Below are 22,662 nucleotides of genomic sequence, written 5' to 3' on the forward strand. Positions count from 1 at the left end.
AAAAGGGAAGTATATATTTGCCTTAAATTACCGGACCGGTGAACATATTTACTGTCAGATTAACGTCGAAACATTCCCACCTACTGTACCTTCCCAAATCCCCCCTTGCTCCATCTGCCACCCTCACTAACCTCTTTAATATGCTCAAGCTTTCCTAAACAGTTTGGAATTGATATTCAGATTCAGATTCTCTTTATTGCATCCCAAATTGGGCAATTGATTGCTCACAATATCAAACAGTACATAAAATACACACAAAATAAATCAGACTCTCAAATACTAAGACATAAGACTTAAAACAAAGCTGGCAAGATACGTAAAAACGTAAAATACAAAATACAGTAAAACAGCACCAGAGATACTTGTGAAACATTGGATTGTACAATGAGCAAGATTACTGACCTAACGAGTAAAATATTCATTATGAAGTTTAATACAATGAGGGATAAAGGAGGATTTGTAACGGTTTGTAATGGCACGGGGTAGTCTCATCCGCCCTCTGCGGGGTATAATTGCACTTTCCAAATTAATATATATTAACTGTTATTTTTTGCTGTTATTCTCCAGGGATGTGTAGTGGCGTTTGATTTGGCACATGCAGTCGGCAACGTCGAGCTGAAACTTCACGACTGGGGAGTGGACTTTGCCGTGTGGTGCAACTATAAGGTCAGTTGAAAACCCTGTTGGCCGAAATATATTCAAATGGAGTGGGGGGGGGAAGAGAATTTGTTTTAACAGTCTACGAGACTCGCTCTCTGCTGTTGTGTGTAAATCACAGAATACGCAACACGAACTAAATGCTGGAAAGAGGGCTCCCTTCGCTGCTCAAATATAGAACTGTATTCGTTTCAAGGACGCATTATAAATCTGTGCATTGCTGGTAGATTTCATGGGATGAATTCATAGGCAACAACAATTTTGAAGAAAAAAATATTCTCTTTCTGCCTCAGCTGAGTAGAGAAAAGAACCGTCAAGTGAACAACCAGTTAAGGCACAGTTTATGTAATTTTCCAACTTTACGTAACCAGTTATGTATTGCAAGGTTATATAAGCAAAGCACCAGTGGAAAGCAATTGTGAATTAAATCACAGATTTTTCATCATTTCCCCCCCGTCAAGTGTAGTTTTTTCCAGAAGAAACCTTGGTTTCATAATGGTGTCATAATGGTTTCGCAATGGTTTCATAATGCATTCAATTTACTTGGTGTAAACAATGTTTTTTGTTTATTGTGTGTGGTACCTTTGTGAGGTAAATGTAAAGCACACAATCATAATAACCATGTACAGTAGGTTAAATGCCAAACTTTGACCCATTCGCAGAGATCGTTGCTTTTGTCAGTGAATAAAAGTGTTGGGATGTTTTATTCCCTCGATTTTTGACAAATGAATCCACGATAAGTATTTTGCCATGATTTGTGTGATCAGTTAGTTATACGTATCAGTTCTTAGTACCCAAAAATGACCTTTGAGATTATTGGATTAGTGTTTATAATGAGGGTTAAAGACAGACTTTAATTATAAAGGTATGAGTTTAATGACTGGAATCATTTGGAAGTATTTACAAGTTAATGTATAATTATTATAGAAGAGTTCTTTTGACATATTTGTCCAAAGTTTCATAGCAGAGTAGCAGTATTTTATGCATCTGAACTTGTGTTTCAGGGCAATTATTTTTTTTCCTTTGTGACAATCCCTAAAACAGTTTTGGAGGTCGTCAGAAGGACAACTAGTTGTTGCATCATTGCATAGTGACTAAATAATCTCCAAGTATGTCAAATTTGCATACAATTTGCGTAAAATTTGCATATAATTTGCATACATACTAATACGACATTACTCATGTACTAGCCTTCAGAGCCCATTTACTCGTAATAATCTCATTCCAAAGGGGAAAAAGGCTTGTGTAAGAACAGGATTTTGGGGTTGCCACTTAGTGAAATTAAAAGCAAGAGTGGTTTGGAATGGAATGAGAAAGACAAAAGGCATCAAGTTAGGAGCTCTAATGAAAGTAGAGAAAATTTAGATCAAGGTTGTAAATTCCATGAAATATGGAGATCGAATAGGCCCAACTGGGCCAAACGCTTTCCTCTCCAAGAGAACTCAGCTCAGATCGTAAAATACCCCATGAGAGGATGGGGGGGGGGTATGCGAGTGTACTGGGAAAGCTCTCATTAGCGTAGGAGTGAGTAGATGCAGCATTCTGATTTGCATGTCATTAAACGTTTACTTGATGATTGGCCAGAAAGCCGGACCTTCATGAATATGAAATAGATGCGTGGGTAGGAGCAATCTGTCAGGTCAGTGATCCTGTTATAAGATCATAACTGCTGCGGTTATATATTTAAGGGTCACATAGACCGTTTACATCATAGACACTCCACAGATCATTTTAATTTTCATCTATGTGGGTTTTATCTGTCTGTGTTCATGTGGAAGATGAACGTTTAACCTGTACTTGATAAGAATTTATTCTCTATTGTATGATAGGATTATCTCTTATCAGATAGGGATAACAATTAACTTTGGATGATTGCGTTAAAGGAACAGTATAAATTATATTGAACCGAACACAACATGAAACAGAAATTGTTTTTATTCGTCATAGATCATAAAGTTCTGCAAAATTGTGGGGTTTGTGTAGGGGGGGGAAGGAGGGGGGAGGGTGTTTTTCCCTTATATATATAATTTGTGTAAGGTGCATTAAAATATAATGACGAATAAATTGAACACCATTATTATGTTTCCATCCAATTCGATACCTTAAATAGACACAGTACATGTTAGTCAGGCTTAGAATCACAGTTTTAGCCATTTGTTACAAAATGCTCGTTTATAAAATAAATTCCCAGTTGCTTTTACCATGACTTAATACAAAGGCAACATTACTTTTGCACTGACAAACAGTGAAGCTGAATATTGAGTCCTGTATAGCAAGTACAATGATTGCACACAAATGCAATACATACAAATATAAAGATATGTATGTAATACATATAACTGTCCATACAAATAATAATACACACATACAGTAAATACAATAAAATTGTCCAAGTACAAACATACAATCTATTACACACAAATACATACAAATACTGTACATACAAATATAAAGACATACAAATACACTTACATACAAATATAAAGACATACAAATACACTTACATACAAATATAAAGATACTCAAATGCAACAAATGTAAATTTTTCATCAAAACAATGTTACATAAATACACCTTGGATCGACATGCACCTGTAAAGATAAAAACTCTTCGAGTAAGACCATCCAGTCCTTGGTTCTCTGATGAAATCCGCTCAGCACGAAAAATTCGTCGCCAGCATGAAAGAAAATGGATGAATTCACGGCTCGAGGTTGACCACCAAGAGTATTGCAAGCAACGGAATATTGTCAACAACTTGATCCGACATGCCAAGATAGAATATTTCTCTGCTCAAGTAGATTTGTGCACAGGTGATCAAAAGAAACTATTTCAAATAGTAAACAGTCTTCTACATAGATCAAGAAACACTGTTCTTCCAACATCTGTCTCAAACAATGCTCTTGCAAATAACTTTTCAGACTTTTTTCTTCAGAAAATTGAAACTATACGTAAATCATTTATTACTGACTCTCTGGAAGATTCTTCTGAATTTCAGAAGGAAGAAAAACTCATTTCAAAATTATCTTTATTTCGTCTTACAAATACTCAAGAAGTTAATAATGTTATTATGAATTCACCTTCAAAGTCATGTGAACTTGACCCATTACCTACATACTTGCTTAAGAAATGTATAACTGTGATTGTGCCATATATATCTATTATCATTAACAAATCCATTCAACGAGGTGTTTTTCCTGATAGCCTTAAGGTTGCACATATTCGGCCACTTCTTAAGAAAGATGGCTTAGATAAAGAAAGTTTTAAGAATTACAGACCAGTGGCAAACCTAAAATTCTTGGGGAAAACTATTGAACGCATTATTTCTAGTCGCATTACTGATCATATGAATACCAATGATGTATATGATCCATTTCAATCTGCTTATAGGGCTAACCATGGTATTGAGACTGCTCTACTTCGAGTAAGCAGTGATATACTTTCTGAAATGGATAATGGTAGAATAGTGGCTATGGTCCTTTTAGACTTGAGTGCCGCATTCGACACTGTGGACCATGAAATTCTGCTTTCGCGTTCGAATAGTTTCGTGGGTATTGATGCTGTTGCTCTGGAGTGGTGCAACTCTTACTTAAACAGACGACCTCAATATGTTTGTATTGGGGATGAATTATCCAATCCTGTATACATGGATTATTCAGTTCCACAGGGTTCAGTCCTTGGACCTCAGTGGTTCCCTATTTATACACTTCCAATTCGTAGAATTTTGGCGAAGCACAATATTTCATATCACATTTATGCAGACGATACCCAGATTTACATTGATTTCAGTCCTTCTCAAGATGAGAGTGTTAAAGCCATCACATGCCTTGAGAGTTGCATCAATGATATCCGTTTGTGGATGAGACGTAATTTTTTGAAGCTTAATGAAGAAAAAACTGAGTTTTTGCTTTTTGGTTCTTGTCATCAGCTTGCTAAAATTAATATTCCATTCATATCAATTGGTAATGTTCAGGTTCGCCCTTCCACTCATGCGCGTAATCTTGGTGTAATTTTTGATTCCAATATGTCTATGAAACGCCACATTTCCAAAATAACAAGTTCTGCTGCATTTCATCTCAGAGGCATCTACAAATTACGAAACTATTTAAATGATAAGGCAACTGAACAAATTGTACATTCTTTTATCACTTCAAGGTTGGATATGGGCAATTCCTTACTCCTCGGTCTTCCACATGAACAGATTCACAGACTCCAATTAATCCAAAACTCAGCTGCACGTATTGTAACTCATTCTCATAAGCATTGTCATATCCACCCTGTCTTAAAACACTTGCACTGGCTACCTGTAAAATATCGTATTATGTATAAAATTCTCCTTATTGTTTATAAATCACTTAAAGGACATGGTCCAATGTATATTTCTGACTTATTACATATGTATGTCCCCTCTCGTAATCTAAGATCCAGCTCTCAATTTTTATTATCTGAAATTAAGTCCAAACATTCTTGGGGGGATAGGTCATTTATTGTTTCTGCCCCTCGCTTATGGAACCAACTTCCCTTAAAAATCAGAAAAACATCTACTCTCTCTAACTTTAAGAAGAGCATAAAATCACACTTAATGACGAAAGCTTTTATATGATCTTATACCATTAAGTTTCTCTTCTGTCATTGTTTTGTATTTTTCTGTATTATTTGTATCATTTCTCATTGTCATTTGCGCCATGAACATTCTTTGAGTGGTGTGTGCGCATTATAAGTCTTATTATTATTATTATTATTATTATTATCATCATCAGAGTGGTGTGTTGGCAATATTCACAATGGAGTGTTTTTAGTCTGTGTTATGTTCAATGTGCAGGAGATAAAGATATGGAGGAGATAAGGTCTCTCACGCTTCGATCACTGCCATTGATCTAAAACATGTCAAGGCTCTCTCAGTTAATTTATATAATTGGGATCCCTTTCTCTGAATCGCAGAGAAGGAATCCTCTTTAGTTTACGTTTCGTGTATTTTGTTGCAAATCGATGGGGGACATAACGACTCTTTGAGTTGACTCGGTACCGTATGTGATACAGGGAAATAGTTGCCATGGTTACAGTATCTTTTACAATATTTACATTACCCTTTTATGAGGGTAATATATCATCCACTCTGTTGACATATTCCTGATAAAGACAGAAATGTGTAAATTCATAGTTTGCTCAGAAGGTCACGGATAAAGAGGGCAAATGTCACTTGTGTATGAAATCTATCAAGAGGTACAGTGGCTTTACGTGGACAAAATCTTATCTAGTATCGGTTGTGTAACTTGTATATGTGGTGAACTGTGACGGTCTGCCATCAGTGATGGAATGCTGGTAGAAGGGAACACATCTGTTATTCTATATAGAATTATTATATATCTACATATATACATACATATATAGATATATGTATATACATTTATATATATATATATATATATATCTATATCTATATATATGTCTATATAGTATATATAGACATATACATAGATATATATATATATTTATATATATATACTCATATATATATGTATTTATATATACATGAGGGCTACACATTCATTTCTTATATAAAGATATATATGTATATACATATATATGCATGTGTAAAACATCCTTAAATTAACATTTTAACATGGTTCACCAGTACTTAATCAACCTTGTTTTTAGAATCAGTCCAGGGAGGTGACTAGTCATGTCAGAATCTTGCTGTCAACACAGCAAATGACAAATGTTGTAGATGATGATCGTTTCTTGTTTCTTGTATATTTTCCCGTTTCCAGTATGTGAATGGTGGCGCCGGGGCATTAGCTGGGGCCTTCCTCCACAATAAACATAAGAACAATAACTATCCAAAGTAAGTAGAGACAATTAAATTCAGATGTATTGTCTTAGCTATTGTTCTTTCCTTTTGTTTATCAATATCTACGACAGGTGAAGCACAGCCATTGGCTGAGGAAATACTCATTACCTTTTCTCAAACTTTGCTCTGTAAAGTTCATGTTGGTTTTGCCGCTTGTATAGCGGCTGTAGCAGATAACGATTTCCGGACGATGTAGCTGTTTTCAATTTCACTTTTCATCATTCCATGGCCATAGTTTTGCTTTTATGCTGTTTCATTTGTCATTGTTTTCTGTTGTATATATGGAATGTTTTTATTTACCCTTAGGGTGATAATTTGAAGAAACAATCAAACAGGGAGTGCAAAGTCTTGGCTATTGTTCTTCAGGATTCTTTTGTTTTACAAAAGCTTTATTATTAGCCATAAGTAGAGTGATTTTATTCGGACTGAAACAATGAAACGATTAGTATTTTCTATTGTTCTGGCCACATTCTTTTTGATAAACCTATTCACAACATTCACAGTCCTTTGTTTGAAAGTCGCTATGTCCTTAGCCCTAGTGTTGAAGTGGTAAAAGTAAATGGTCTTTTGTTTTGCAGAAAATATTTCCTTGTAACTTAAGAGCCATGTTCCAAGCCCTAAACCTTATCGTGAGTTTGACATTAAGATTGTGTATAGTGTAGTCGAGGAACACACAATATTTATTCATTGCTGTAGCACATAATCATACATTTGAAAGGCAAGGGATGGAATCTCACTGTCCCTAGCTAAGTCACAGTGATAGTGTAAGATGTTTGCCACTTAAACTGCTGGAGTACCTGTCAGTCTATATAATGTCTCTCTCTTTACTCTGCAGATTACTTGGATGGTGGGGCAACAGGATGAGCACCAGGTTTCATATGTCCAATGGTAAATTAATCATACAGCATTTTTTCTTCTTTGCATATATATATACAGTATATATATATATATACGGTATATATATATATATATATATATATATATATATATATAAACTATGGATCCTACCTTAGGTCGACAGTTACATTGACTTACACAGTAAATTTAATCTATCCCTAACCCTTTTTTCTAACCCTAACCCTGAACCGACCCTAACCAAAACTTTTAAATGAACGTTTTAGACGGAGAACATTATAAAGCTATTTGCGACAATAAAAAAGTGTCTTAAAATGGTAGTGAAAACATTAGGTCAACACTGAAATGTCGACCTAAGGTACACTGTTGACCTAAGGTACACTTTTTTACCATAAACTGTCGACCTAAGGTACATATTATGCTTATATATATATATATATATATATATAAATATATATATATATATATATATGTATGTATGTATGTATATATATATATATATATATATATAGAGATATATATATATATATAGATATATATTTCAAAGATTCAATTGTTCACTTCCTGCTGGAACAGAAGTAGATGTAGAGCAAATAATATAATATAATGTAGTCTGATGATCACCGTGAGGCGTTGAACTTGAGTTACAACATGCTGTAAATGACAGTATAGCTATATTATATATATATATATATATATATATATATATATATATATCCACTTTAATAAAAAATCATTTACATTTTCATTGGCTATGGCTTTCAGACATACGTTCCCCCCCCAAAAAAAAAAATAAATGAAATAGTTGAGTGCAAGACTTTCTTTCTCAGGTAGTTGACTGCATTTTCACGACAAAGTGTAGTAGCTAGGCCCATGAAGTTTCATCTCAGGTGCCGAAGCAAATCACGGTACTGCATGTTTTTGCATGTGTATTAAAATACTTAATAACGGTAATAAAATATGTCCGGTCAACAAACTGGTCTAACAGACAGCAGAGGAAGACATTTTAGTTATTATCGTGCAAATTTCTCCTGGTCGAAGAGTTTGGAGGGTACTGTATATATTTTTTTTTAGATGCTACCAGTGCCCCATTCGAACAGTAGTCGTGATGTCTGCTAAAAAGGCATTAGGGTGGTCCTGAACCTGTTTTCATCGATGGGTTAACTCAAAAGTTTAAGAGCAGCATCGTATGTTTAATTCTAAACATAAAGCCATTGGATCGTCCTCATTTTAAAGAGAGGAAAAAGTGTAGTTAAGAATAAAAAGGTTGGTTTCTCATCACGAATGAGCTTCAAACCAATTTTATCAATACAAAAGTCCGAATTGTCTCACCATTTTACCTATTGTTTTATTGCTTGATTTGAAAATATGCTATGAGTGTGGACTTGTTATTGTTATTAATGTATAAATTTGTTACAATAGAATTATCATTCAGTTGTGATTTAGTTAAACGTACAGACTATATTCATAGTAGTACAATATCCTCAACTTGATAACACAGGGAAGTGGCCGAGAATTATCCCAAAACCTGTGGTTAATCCCCCCCAAAACCCAGGGGATTTGGACACACATGCAAGTGTTCACCATTAATAAACACCCTACCGCCATTTTAGCAGACGTTTAACTACTTTTCAAACAGGGCACGGTTAGCAACTAAACAAAACAATATACAGTACACTCCAAACTCTTCGACCAGGAGAAATTTGCGCGATACTAACTAAAATGTCTCCCTCTGCTGTCTGTTAGACCAGTTTGTTGACCCGACATATTTTATTACCGTAACTAAGTATTTCAAAAAACATGCAAAACATGCAGTACCGTGATTTGCTTCGGCACCTGAGATGAAACTTCATTGGCCTAGCTACTACACTTTTTCATGGGAAAATGTGTGGAAACCACAGAATACCGATCAACACAGGAACCTGGCAACCAGTTTATATACAGTGTGAAAATGTGTGAACTAGCCCTAGGAAACACGGTTGTGTGTGACACAGAATTTTCAAAGTTATCGCTTATTTATTTTTTGATTTTGTTTTGAGTTGGATTGTCACAGGTTTTCCACAGGTAAGTAACACACATTATCACACTGTATTACAAGTCTCAGAGTCCACAGGTTTGCGCAAAAGTCAAAACACACATGAAAAAAGCAAGCAGTTTTACCTCTTAATGTTGTAAAAAATAAAGTACCAGGTTCGCAGTGCATGTTTATGTGTGGGTTATTTTTGTGTGTTTCACCAATGACCACCGGTGGAGGTAGCACAGATCATATTATGAAGATCATATAATTAAAAAGAATAATAGAAAACTGATTGGGAACAATAAGACAATGGAAAAGAGCATAGAAATTTATGGCTAGAATGGGATATAAAACAATGGCCTCTGGGTCATTAGCTCAGAGCTCCACCAACTGAGGTAAACAGTCCTTAATTGGTGGTGATCCCTATATCTAGCCATTTTTTTACTGGGGACACCAGTCAGAAACCACAGTGCCTGAAACACAGTGTAACCAAAGATCACCCCCCCCCGCCCCACCTGGGGTGTAGCAATGATGCGACTTCCTGAGAAATTCAGATTTTTATATATCTATTTTAATATGTATTTAGTATTTATTTTATTAGTATGTTAGTTATTCAAGTACATGAAATAATGGAAAATTGACGGTGAAAATTTAGGACAATGGAACAGAAATGTATCGTTCAAACGTCAAAGAGCAGTTTGGGAACAATTTCGTTTCTGAGATTTTGAACTGGTTGATGCAATCGAATGGTAAGAATATTCATGCGGGGACTGGACAGTAAACCAGGTCAAATACCAGGATTCATGGACAGACCAATCGGGACAAAAACAGGTCCCTTATGATACGTGATTGGCCTATTATTTACAGTAACATCGTGTTGGTGTAGGGTTTTGATTTCTTTTGAATGTGAATTCCTACACCCTAAAGCATTTCTGTTGAATGATTCCCACTTTTCTTTGTACTAACATTTGTACATCACAGCCTTATGTTTAATTGATCATTAATGAAGGATGTATACCTACATATATTTAAATATATATACATACTCCACTGGGATTCGAACCCGGGCCTCCCACTTTATATGCGGACACCCTTACCAACTAGGCCAGGACACTGATTGTATGTCCAGAGGTTTGAAATTGTAATGATTGGAATATATGCGCTTTATATGCGGACATCCTTACCAACTAGGCCGACAGTTTCTTGACTGTTCTGGATTTTCCAACTCATTACCGTTTCAAATAAATATAAATATATATATATATATATATATATATATATATATATATATATATAGATATATATATATATATATATACATATATATATATATATATACTGTATATATATATATACTGTATATATAGACATAAGTATTTCTGGGCAAATGTTTCAGGATTGTCTGTGGTTGTCCCAGAGATAACCAGGTCTTGCCCCTTGGTTGTCAGAAAAATGTAGCAAAAATAATGAAGAATAGGTTCACTGTATGAGAGATGTGTAGGTTTGGTGAATAGATCACCAATATGTACACTGTATGAGAGATGTGTAGGTTTGGTGAATAGAACAGCAATATGTACACTGTAGGAGAGATGTATAGGTCTGGTGAATAGAACAGCAATATGTACACTGTAGGAGAGATGTGTAGGTTTGGTGAATAGAACAACAATATGTACACTGTAGTAGAGATGTGTAGGTTTGGTGAATAGAACAACAATATGTACACTGTATGTGTAGGTATGGTGAATAGAACAGCAATATGTAGTGTAGGAGAGATGTGTAGGTTTGGTTAATAGAACAGCAATATGTATACTCTACAGTAAGTGAGATCTGTAGGTTTGGTGAATAGAACAGCAATATGTACACTGTTGGAGAGATGTATAGGTCTGGTGAATAGAACAGCATTTTGTACATTGTAGGAGAGATGTGTAGGTTTGGTGAATATAATAACAATATATAAACTGTAGGAGAGATGTTTAGGTTTGGTGAATAGAACAGTTATATATATACCACACTGTAGGAGAGATGTGTATGTTTTTGAATATAAATTCAGCATTTGGGATAATACCAATTAATCAGTTTACTTTTTTGTCCGTTTGTAAAGCCAATTTTGTATGTCCTAACATCGTCTCTGATGACCAGCCAATTAACCACTTAACGTTTGCCCTGTATCTGTTCTTTCCATCTATTAATATTTGTTAACAGTGTTACAGTAATCCATCTTTGTTTGTCTTTATTGTATTAGCGTAATTCTAACGTTCAAAGGAATTAATCAAACCATCGATGCAGACTTTGTTAGCTGGTCTGTCCTAAGTTTAATCAAATGTACCTCAATTTGCTCAATAGTCAATACAAGGCCACAGTTTATCAAATTATGACAAATGTGCCAGGTCTTTCACTAAAACAAAAATTGTGACTGTATTCTAGTATTACCAAACATTGCACACGCTTAGTTTTATGTAGTTGCCTCTCGGTAAGTTGAGCTCAAGAAAAATTTGATCGAAATTCATATAATTTTGTTATCATAGCTTCTGTAGAAAATTTGTTTAGGGCTGAAATTTTTTTCGAGTCTAATGGAGTCATTGACTCATACGTTAATCTTCAGTTTGCTAAATGAAATCACCTCGCTTTTATTAGGTTAGTTTGCACTTCCGCACTGACAATCTCATATTTTTAAAGCACATTCCATAAGTTTTTTCTCTGCAATTTAAAAATTTAAAGCAACTTTTTGAGTTAATATTTATCAAAAGCTTCCAAGCTATTCAATGTCAAAAACCCACGACAATGTACTTCATTAGGGTTGTTCACCTGTCAAGTTCTGATTTGATTTCAAAATAATGAAGGAGAAATCAGTTTGCTTTGAAATGTTTCATTACTACTGTTTGAAGTATGAAAATTGTCCGGCAAAGAAATGTTAAAGAATTAATAAATTAATAAAAGGAAGTCATAAATGACTAGAAGCGTTAACGTGTATCCTAGATGTCAATTATGCCATCGTACGTGTTTTGAGTAGTAATGCTCGGTAGGTTTGAGAAAGAAGTTGCTAGCTGAAGCTCAAAAAGATGTTTAAAAAGCTGACTGCGGTTGTTTTTGTTAGAATTGTCTGCTATCATTAATAGCTTACACAAGACACAGATGGCAACCATCACACTTGGTTTATGTGGTAACAGAGACTGCGATGAACAACGTCACAAAACAGCTAAGAAACAGTTGCTTCCGTTTGCAAGATGTCACAGATGTCATATTGTTCCTTCACACACACACGCACACACGTTTGTATTACATTCAGACCGAGGACCCCATGATTTTTTCCATTGTTCAAATCCATGTACCCTAACCTTAACAATACCCCATACAATAGAATTCTTCTGAGGACGTGGTGATTCTTTAGAAATCACAACCGAGGACCTAGAATTCTTTTGTTCAAGTCCTCGGTCAGAATACAAAACAAACGCATACAGACACGCACACACACAGACAGCTGAAGACTTCACAAGTCTAATTGTGACATCAAGCTTCAAGCCAATTGCTTTGAATTATTTATAGTCTTCTTTAATTATTACAACGTTTATTTTAGGTAGCGGAGATGGGGGTTTTTGTGGGTTTTTTTGTGTGGAAATGCAGAATCTAAAATATTAGAGCTCTGAATGTGAACTAATAATCAAATAATAATAATAATAATAGGTTTTACGATGTGGACACTGTTATTAACCAGGCTTTCTTTTGAATATTGGAAAAGAGAGATACAGAGATTGTCAGAAAGTCTCATGTCCTAGTGGCATCAACAAAACAGATTTACAAACTTGTCAACCTTCGGATACTACTAGGATATCTCCCAAACCAAGCAAGATCATTTCCTCCCTGTCTTGGGGGTGGGGGGAGGGTGGAGGTGTTCATCACAAAGTTCTCAGTTTATCACATCAGATTTACAAACCTGTCAGTCCTCGGACACAACTAAGATATCTCCCAAACGAGGCAAGGTCTTGTCCCTCGCTCTCTTTGGGTTGGGGGGGGGGAGGGGGGTGGAGGCGTTCATCACAAAGTTCTCAGTTTATCACATAATTAGTGACTGTTGCATGTTGGCTGTCTCCTTTTAACCATTCCTTTCATTAACTTCACAGTAACCTTCTTTCAAGCCTTGTCTCATTTTAAGCTGCTTTGCACTTTCATCCAATATTTTTCTTCTCTCTTGCAAACCCTCGCCAATACCGCCCTCCTGTTGCATTCTACCCGTAACATTATAGAGAGAACCACATGTGGTCACCACGCTGTACCATTTTATTCTCCAGAGCTGGACCTCAGCCCCGGCATCGCCGGTTACAGAATCAGCAACCCGTCCATAATGGCCGCCGTGCCCATTCGAGCGAGTCTTGACGTAAGTTTCACTCTCTGGACGATTGAACCAGTCTGCCCACATGGCCGGGGGGGGACTTTCTTTCTTAAAATCACGACGCAAAGCTACAGAAATGGGGGTGCCTTCAAGGTTGACCCAACAATGCCATGTTTTGAATTGCATGTATCCCCTCCATGTGAAGAAGCTGAAATTTGGCAGAAAAGTCAGTGTGTCAAAATCCTGAAATAGATACGAATAATTAATTAATTATGCAAATTAATTGTTTTTGGTATTGTTCCGATTAATTTTCGTGTCCCAATTTCAAAAGCTATCTTTAAATCAGTAAAAATTATTTCTGTTTGGGTTATACTCAGGAAACAACTCCACAATTGTGTTAAAACTTTGTCAGTCGAAAGTAAGAAACTGACGGGATTGTTAACTTTAGTTAACTTTTGTCGGCCTGTAGAACACAGTGGCATATTTCGATATCTTAAGTTTCTCCTCATGTGAGCACCACACTAAAGGAACACCTAGATTTATGCACACTGCTACGGAGATGATTGTGGTCAAAATTGAAGCCTCGTTTTGCGTTCAATCTGGTTGTTCTCAACACCATCTTTAATGTTGATATATTTGGGGGGGGGGTTAGAATTGACACGATCTTGACAATGGACTTTTTTTGGGCCAGTGGTAGAAATGGAGTCAATGAAAAGCTCACACCAAAGTAATCCCACCATCAAATATATACTCTGACCCATGCTTGGCCAGAATTACTGACCATGACAGAAAATAAAGATTGTATTAAGTTTTTAAATGAAGAAAAAACGTACAGATATTTAAGCACATTTGGCTCAGTGATGTCATAGTTACACTTGATCAAGCCTTCAGCCTTTTTGTGTGAAGAAACATTCAAATCTGTCCCAACTACGTATGTAACAGGCATGAGACTCTTCCGCGGAAACTCGGATTTCCGATTATTTTTTTTTTCATTTTCGCGTTTTTTCTCGTAATTAGCGTTTTTTTATTATTTTTTTTATTTACTTTTTTTATTTAATTTATTTATTTTTTTTTTGCCGAACATGCTGGACTGTGAAGGGAAGGAACACCGAATTTGACCAGTGGTGGAATCAAGTAGCACAAAGCAAGCAAAAAAGCCTTTTTTTGGTTCAAAAAAGCTAATGGATAAATTATACAAGCAGATATTCCACACTTTTTTGGCGAGTTACGTGATGTGATAGATTCCATCTAGAGTCCACCATTTTGCATTTAAGCCCTCCTTACCTGACAAAAAAATTCTAAAGGGGAGGGGGACACCCCCTCCTCTTAAACCCCTCCCCCAGGACAGCGATCGATAAATTTCAGATTTTTTTTCCCCGGCTCAGTCTCATCCCTGATGTTACATTCAGTCAAACATATCTTTGAGTCTGGGACAACAAGATGTCGGGGTTTTCAAGTAACAGAGTAGAATATTGTTCTGTTCAATGTTAATGTCTTTACATTGTTCGCCCCTGGATTATCCCTTCAGGTATGTTTGTCTTCACCTCCCCAACCCACCACCTCCCAAAAGAAATACATATTGAGGTATAAACTTGAGGCCCTTGGTGTAACCGTAATGAACCTGTGCACATGATAAATGAGAAGGTCAAAGGTCATTATATCAGACAATTGATTGCGATTTCCAATTGGGCAGGTATTCAACAAAACCTGCATGGCAGATCTACGGGCCAAGTCCACCCTCTTAACAGGGTACCTGGAGTTCCTGCTGAACCGTGAGTTTGCCAAGGAGTCGGAAATTCGTACACAGGACGTGCATTTGGAGATCGCCACACCCTCCGACTACAGACAAAGAGGCGCCCAGCTCTCTCTCATGTTCTCTGTGCCAATGTCTGACATCCATTCCCACATGATGAAAAGAGGAATTGTGGTGAGTATCATGAATGTGAATTGAGGGGAGGGGGAGGGATGGGCAGGGGAATTTCATAAGGAAAAAAGGAATCAAGCTCTATCTCTCATGTTCTCTGTGTCATAGATCAACATCCAATCTTAACTGTGGCAGATAGGAATTATGGTAAGGCATGATGAATATGCATTTGGTTAATCGGGGATCTAACGAAGAAACGTTATCCAAGCTCGCTCGCTCTCTCTCTGGTCTTCTCTGTGTCATTGTCCAGCATTCATTCCCAAATCACAAAGCTAGTGAAATTGTGGTAAAGAAACATGAATATTCATTAAAGTGACTTGGGGTTTGGTCAAAGGGTATCCCAGCTATTTTTCTCATGTTCTTTGAGATATTGTGTTAAGTATCATGAATATCCATTAGTTTTGTCAAAGATTACGATAACCTGACTTTATGAATGAACACTTAATATCATGCCTGAAAGATTAACTAAATATACAGATAACCATAGTAAGTCTCATGAATATTTATGAGATGGCTGACAAACTTCAAAAGAATAACAGTGAACGTGAGATAATTACGGAAGTTGCATGTAGCTTGTAGGATTTTTTTATTCCTTGCCAAAGGTGATAGGAATCTATGCGATGTTAATGAATTGTGTGTGTGGGGGGGAGGCCTGGACTTGCAAACATGATAATTTAAAAACCATATGATTGGTGAACCTCATACATGGTACATAGGATAATACTTTTGGAGAAGATCCCTATTGATTTCTTTGGAGTTGAAAGGTCATTTGAGGTCAACAGAGGTCAAAGTCTGTAAGCCTGGTTAGTGGTATAACTAAAAACAGTAAGGTGAATAAGCTTGATATTAGGTATTTAGATGCACCATATGGAGCAGGTGGAACTGTTTTCTGTGGAGGTCAAAAGTCATTTAAGGGCAAAGCATGTGAAAAGTCTGAAAACCTTGTTCACTCATTAACTCCAAAAGAAAACCTGCGAATGAAGTTCATATTGGGTACGTGGATGCACCTTACGGAGTGCAAGACCCCTATTGTCTTCTGCAGGGGTCAAATGTCATTTGAGTTCACCAGAAACCAAAGTGTGAAAACTTAACAAAACTGGATGACTCGAAAAGTAAAGCTTGGATGAACTTCTTACTAGGCATGGGGCTGCACCTGTATTGTGTAAAAAGACTTATATTGTTTATGTGGAGGTCGAAAGGTCATTTGAGTTCAGCAGAGGTCAAAGTTTGTAAAGCAAGACAGAATTAAAGGTCTAACTACTAACAGCTGGGCTATGTAATTCAGGTGTGTGTTGGTACAATGTTTGGTAAATTTAATAAGGTTGAAACTTTAAAACCTAATTAAATTTACTTAAAACTGTAACGAGATTGTTATACATCATACAAACATAATGTTACCCTACTGCAGTTACTAACTGCTACCCTCCATTCATGATTGCACCTATTGAAAGGTGATGTAGATAATCTGTCCAGAACCGAGGTCGGAGAGGTTATCAATTTAATAGGTCCTATGACAATGAAGTAGCACTGATTTGAGTACCCACTAAAGAGCTCTAATTAATATGAATTTACTAGACTGCAAAATTAAAACCAGGAAGCTGCTACTTTGATAAAACTTTCTCCTCATAGTGTGGTAGTTAATTTATTCTCTTAGAAACTGTTTTCTAAAATGCTGGTTTTGCCATTCTTCCACAAGACAAAAAAAAAGAAAGTTTCTTTTGGAAGAAACCAAAGCCAGCATAGCATGGAATCATAAAGCCTTTTGGAATTCTGGTGTTAAAGAAAATTGACCAGAGCATGAATTGGTTGCAGACGGACAGGTATATAGAACAGGATACATGCTCACAACTTTAATTTGAATATACACAAGAGAGAGTCCTCACCGTCTCTTGTCCTCTCCTCTCACCTACAGTGTGACGAACGGCAACCGAACGTGATCCGTGTCGCCCCAGCACCGCTGTACAATAGCTTCAAAGACGTCTGGCGATTCATCAAGTACCTCAGGGAATCGATCGAGGAGGCGAGCCACGAGAAACCCAAGAGGAAGAATTCCGATCTGGATCTAGACTAAAAAAGAAGATATTTTATGAGCGACACATTTTTTCGTGACTTGCGAAATGTTCGCGGCAGTTGAAGCGACCTCTAGTCTATTTTACTTCTCTTTTCTCTTGTTTTCTCGAGAATTGAGTTGAAAAACCGTACCTGTCCGATCCGTCAGAAAAGGCACCCAATTTCTGATTTTATTTGTATGGATTGATTGATGGATGGATTGATTAATTAATTGATTAGTTAATGAGTGAGTCAGATGAAAAGATATCTGATCTAAAATCCTGTAACAGAACCACAGTAGGTTGCAACTGGTGTTTGGGACTTGTATCTTAAAAGGCCAAAACCTTAAGAAACTATTATTAGCCTGCATGTTAATCAGCTTAGAGGAACTGTTAGCTGGGGTAGGGGTTACTGGGATATTTATCAACCAGATATTTAATCTGTTCATGTTTAGTCCTGGTAATGTTCACATATCTGGTACAAAGACTTTTGGCTAAATCCACCTCTCTAGAGCACATTAGGTAGGCAAGTTTGTTTCTGTGTGTGTGTGTGTGCACTTGTTTTGTATTGTGGCTGAGGACTTATAGGAATTTCAAGTCCTCGGACTTCAAAGGATTTCTACGTCCTCCACAGTGGTATTGGTAAGTTTGGATTGAACAACTGAAAGAACAGAACAAACCTTGTCCTCGGTCTGAATGTAGAATGCACCTGTGCAAGTGCATGCGTGTGTTAACCTTTAATGCATGAACAAAGTTTCTCAAGGCTGTTTAAGATGACAAATTCATGCTTAAAAATGGGGCTTTCCCTGTAAGAAATACCATTGTTCTATAGCTTTTTGGAAGTGTCAAAGGTCATTTGAGGTCAGCAGATGGCAAAATGTGAAGAATGTGAAATCTTTACCAAAACTTAGACTCAGGTTGTATAGTGCAATGTTCATTGCTTTGCAAACTTTGTAGAGGTTTCCGTTGGGTTCAAAGGTGGCTGAAATCAAAAGAGGTTGCATGCTGGAAAAAAACCTTGTAAGCGCGATATCTTAAGAATTATAATGCTTGGTGTGGGTCGAAGGTCGTTTGTAGACAGCAAGTAGGAAAATGAATGAATATTTTGTTTTAGTTTGTAAATTTCGGACAATCCTGAGAAGTGATTTTGAGCAGCAGCGACTCTCCAGTGTGTGCTGTCACATTGCGTCATTGTTTAAAGAGAGTTACGAAAAATGCCCGAAAACAGTAAAATGCTTCTCCCTTTAACTGCTGTGGATGTTTGCAGATGTTGCTCAAGATTGTTGAGAAGGAGATTATGTAGGCCTGTATTCAGAAATATAAGGTCAGAGGCCATTACAGGTAAATTGTAGTCAGTCACCTTTAAATATGAAGAAATATTTTTAAGAAGAAGTGTTAAAAGTAGACAGTTTATTTTATCTGAAGAATGGAAGACAAGTTATCGTAGACTGGGGGATCTAAGTTGAGAGGTTCCCCTCCTCCCATGGGAAAAAAGATGATTTCAATTGGGTTGGAGGGGGGTGGGGGGAGGGGGAAAGTTGACTAAAACCCAATTCAACAAACTAACAATATGCCATGTGAGATCAGAACTATTAAAGAGCTGCAGTTTACTATTGACAATTTTGGTCTCTGTCAAATCTGGTCATTTTCATGAAATTTTTTAAATCCACCCTGACGATCATGTAGAGATAGAATATGGAGAAGATACACTCAGGGAAATCCAGATGTATGGGAGTGCCAGTAAGTAAGGAAAGCTGCATCAAACTTACCAAAAAAAGAAAAATGTTGCCCTCAATTTTGTTTTCATTTTTTGTTGTTTGTACATTGTTGTTTGGTGTAGCACAAAATAATGAATGTTTTTTACCTAATTTGTTGTTGTTGTTGCCAGATTTAACTGCAGTGAAATTGCTTTTGACTCTATGAATAATATTGTCCATTTTTGTGTATTAAATAATTATTACCAGTTGGCATATCACACTGTCTATCAAGCACTCAGAGTGTCAGCATGGGGCTTGCTAGTAAAATCTTCCAAAGAGACATGGCACACGCCCTTCCCTTCCCCTCCCTATAAAAGTTCAATTGCTGATAAAGTGAACATTATTGTGCGCAGGGATAATGCTATGATTATCTGTCAGTTTGTCCAGTGACCTTGTTGAGACCATCCCTCATTTGATTTTGATAAAACTTTTGAACGGACAAATGGATCAATCTAAAGTTTCCACAAACATTCCTCTTTTAACTTTAATTCTTACTGCTTGTTCTAATATTAAAATTGTTTCATTTTACCCTGTAAATGTTTATATATGTATGTGTTTCAAGGTGTTTAAAAACTTTTTTTTGGATGAAAATACCAAACATTACATAAAGATTTTTAATCCGCTTGTTATTGGAGGTCAGAAACCTTGAAATGCATTTAACAAAAGAAAAATGGAAATGGATAAAATGTTATGACAGTGGCACGGATTTAAAATAATAGCAATGACAATAGTCATTATCTATTGTAGGATGCTTTTTCTATTATTCCATCCAAGTATTACTATTATTATGTAAATTAGCCGAATCTGAAATGGCATAGTTGTATTTGTTTATTATTATTTATTTGTTGTTGGTTTGTGGTTCTCAAATGAGCAGTACTGACATGTCTTTATCAGGTCATTTGAGATTTCAAAAATTCATCATAATTTTACTTGCCCAACAGTAGCGTGACTGTCAAATTACTGTGACGTCGCAAACTATCCGGTGGCTCCCAAAACTGTGATTCAAATCAAACGAATTTGTCCTTGTGTAACGATATTCTTCCAGATGTGGGAAAAATGTATCTGCTCTGTTTGTAGCTTGTTAACAGAGGTCAATTACTTAGTTAATTGGGTCTTTCTAATGTTAAGTTCATTTTGTTTGAACATAGGTTTGATGCATTCTTAAATGCCAATTCAGGCCATGGGGTTCGATATGGTGGTGGCTGAGCCCTCATGGAAGATTCTTTGTCTAAATTTTGCAGACCGCTGATATAGGAACGTGTATGAGTTCAAATATGCATTGTTATTGAAATTGTTGTGGATCTAAGGTCAGAGGCCAAAAATAAGTAAAATATGGTTTTTAGGTATTTTTCTGCTTGTCAACATGTCGAAAAAAGGCATTTAACCACACGATATGTGGAAAATGAATGAGACAAACTTTAAAATTGTGCAGATTTTGGTGTTTAGAGTCGAGGAGAAAGGTCAAATTGGCCTTAATTGTGCGAAAAGTCTGTCATTCGGAAGTAACCCAATAATCACTGTCATGGATGAGATGAGATCTACAACTCCATGGATTGTTTAAATTGTGCCTTTCATCTGTATCCTATGATGTGAAAATATATAGCAACCTTTTTATAGTGGTATTTACTTCTGGTTTCACTCTTGTGTACAAGAAAGATAACTAACTTTTCTACCATTAATGTTGACTTTTAAGGATGGAATTTTAAAACATTTTTAGTTCTTCTTCTTCTGAAGAAAATAAAACAGAATGGTATTTTCAGAAATGGAAATATAATATATTTTTAATCATTGGAAACTTTATGTTAAGTTATTAATATTACATGAAATGACTTCATGTGTTTCCAAACATGAGTTGCTATCATCATACAGGACATTTTGATGTCTTTAAAAAAATTTAAAAAAAAAAATTCCTTGAATGAGGTTCAAGCATTATGGCATAATGTGGCTTTCCAGGGTTTCAACATACCATTCCGACAGTAACTGATGTAAAATGTTGAACAACCTCTGAGTGATAGGGTAGGGTGAAAGTGCACTGGGTGATTGACTAGTTTATGGTTCCTCTTGTGCAGTTTCATCAAAGGAAAAATATTACTTAAAAAATACAACTTAATGTGCTTAACACAGCTTCAAAAACAAGCTGTAAGCCATGAAAATTAAGCTTTGCAAGTAAGCTTTGATAGTTCTCTGCTTCAATAATTATGAACAAAATTGTAAACTACTAGTTCTGGTCAAGGTTTTGCAGAACTTGATCGCGCCCTCTATTAATTTTGGGCATGGCCACAGAGCCTCGTTAGAACATTGGCCGAATACGTTTATATTTATGCAGACATTTTAATACATAAATTAAATAGTCATATTTTGGCCTTGTTTTTCAGGTACACTGTTTTGTATAATTTGTATCTTTCTGTATTCAGTCTGTCTGATATTGCAAATTAAGTTTTTATGAATTTATTACATTGTCTTGTATTAAACTTGTGAATGGCATTACAGAACTATGTGATGAATATTCAAAGAACTTTATGAAATCAGGTCAGGCATATAGGATATCACCATCTGTTTTTAAATGTTTCTTAGTTTTTACTTTTCAAAAGATTGCCAGACTTCACGATATTTCTTATGCTTGTTTTTTTTTTTTGTGTTCTAAGATGCCGGTGACGGTGAAGTTGGATATTGAGGGCGTCAGTTTCACAAATTTGTCAGAATCGGTTGGTTATTCCCTTAAGGCGATGTTTAAGTAGAAAAACAGAATAGCATGAGCAGTGTAAACATACCAACAGATATAGGACAGATGCACAGTGACTATTGTTGTCTCTCCACATGGAAAATGGAAAAAAGTTAATGTGGTATTTTGGTAGATAATTCTGTTTCAGAGACATGAAACAAAACAAGTCTGTTTCAGATGCATGAAACAAGACAAATTTCAGAGGCATGAAACAGACAAGTCTGTTTCAGTCGCTTGAAACTTAAGCAGTTGTTTAAAAAACAAAGATGTGTCTGTTTCAGTTGCATGAAACAGGCAAGTCGTTTCAGTTGTGTGAAACAGGCAAGCCTGTTTCAGTTGTGTGAAAAACAGACAAGTCTGTTTCAGTCCCTTGAAACTTAAGCAGCTGTTTAAAAAACAAAGACGTGTCTGTTTCAGTTGTGTGAAACAGGCAAGTCTGTTTCAGTTGTGTGAAACAGACAAGTCTGTTTCAGACGCTTGAAACTTAAGCAGTTGTTTAAAAAACAA

At 36.1% G+C, this 22,662-nt stretch overlaps 1 protein-coding gene across 4 annotated transcripts in view; it reads left to right on the top strand.

Moving 5' to 3' along the window:
- LOC139984130 (kynureninase-like) overlaps positions 1-21,088 on the top strand; it is a 43,174-nt gene extending 22,086 nt beyond the window's left edge. For 3 of the 4 annotated variants that reach the window (XM_071997858.1, XM_071997857.1, XM_071997859.1), the window contains exons 9-14: positions 568-666; positions 6,426-6,499; positions 7,341-7,393; positions 13,619-13,749; positions 15,398-15,631; positions 17,541-21,088. In XM_071997858.1, the coding sequence (XP_071853959.1) occupies positions 568-666; positions 6,426-6,499; positions 7,341-7,393; positions 13,619-13,749; positions 15,398-15,631; positions 17,541-17,699 (750 nt within the window). In that variant the 3' untranslated portion in view covers positions 17,700-21,088. The remainder of the gene's footprint in view (positions 1-567; positions 667-6,425; positions 6,500-7,340; positions 7,394-13,618; positions 13,750-15,397; positions 15,632-17,540) is intronic. The other variant, XM_071997861.1, reaches the window with a different exon arrangement.
- The last annotated feature ends 1,574 nt before the right edge of the window (positions 21,089-22,662 follow it).

The sequence above is a fragment of the Apostichopus japonicus genome, chromosome 17 (assembly GCF_037975245.1).
Source record: "Apostichopus japonicus isolate 1M-3 chromosome 17, ASM3797524v1, whole genome shotgun sequence".
In the NCBI taxonomy this organism is placed as follows: Eukaryota; Metazoa; Echinodermata; class Holothuroidea; order Aspidochirotida; family Stichopodidae; genus Apostichopus; species Apostichopus japonicus.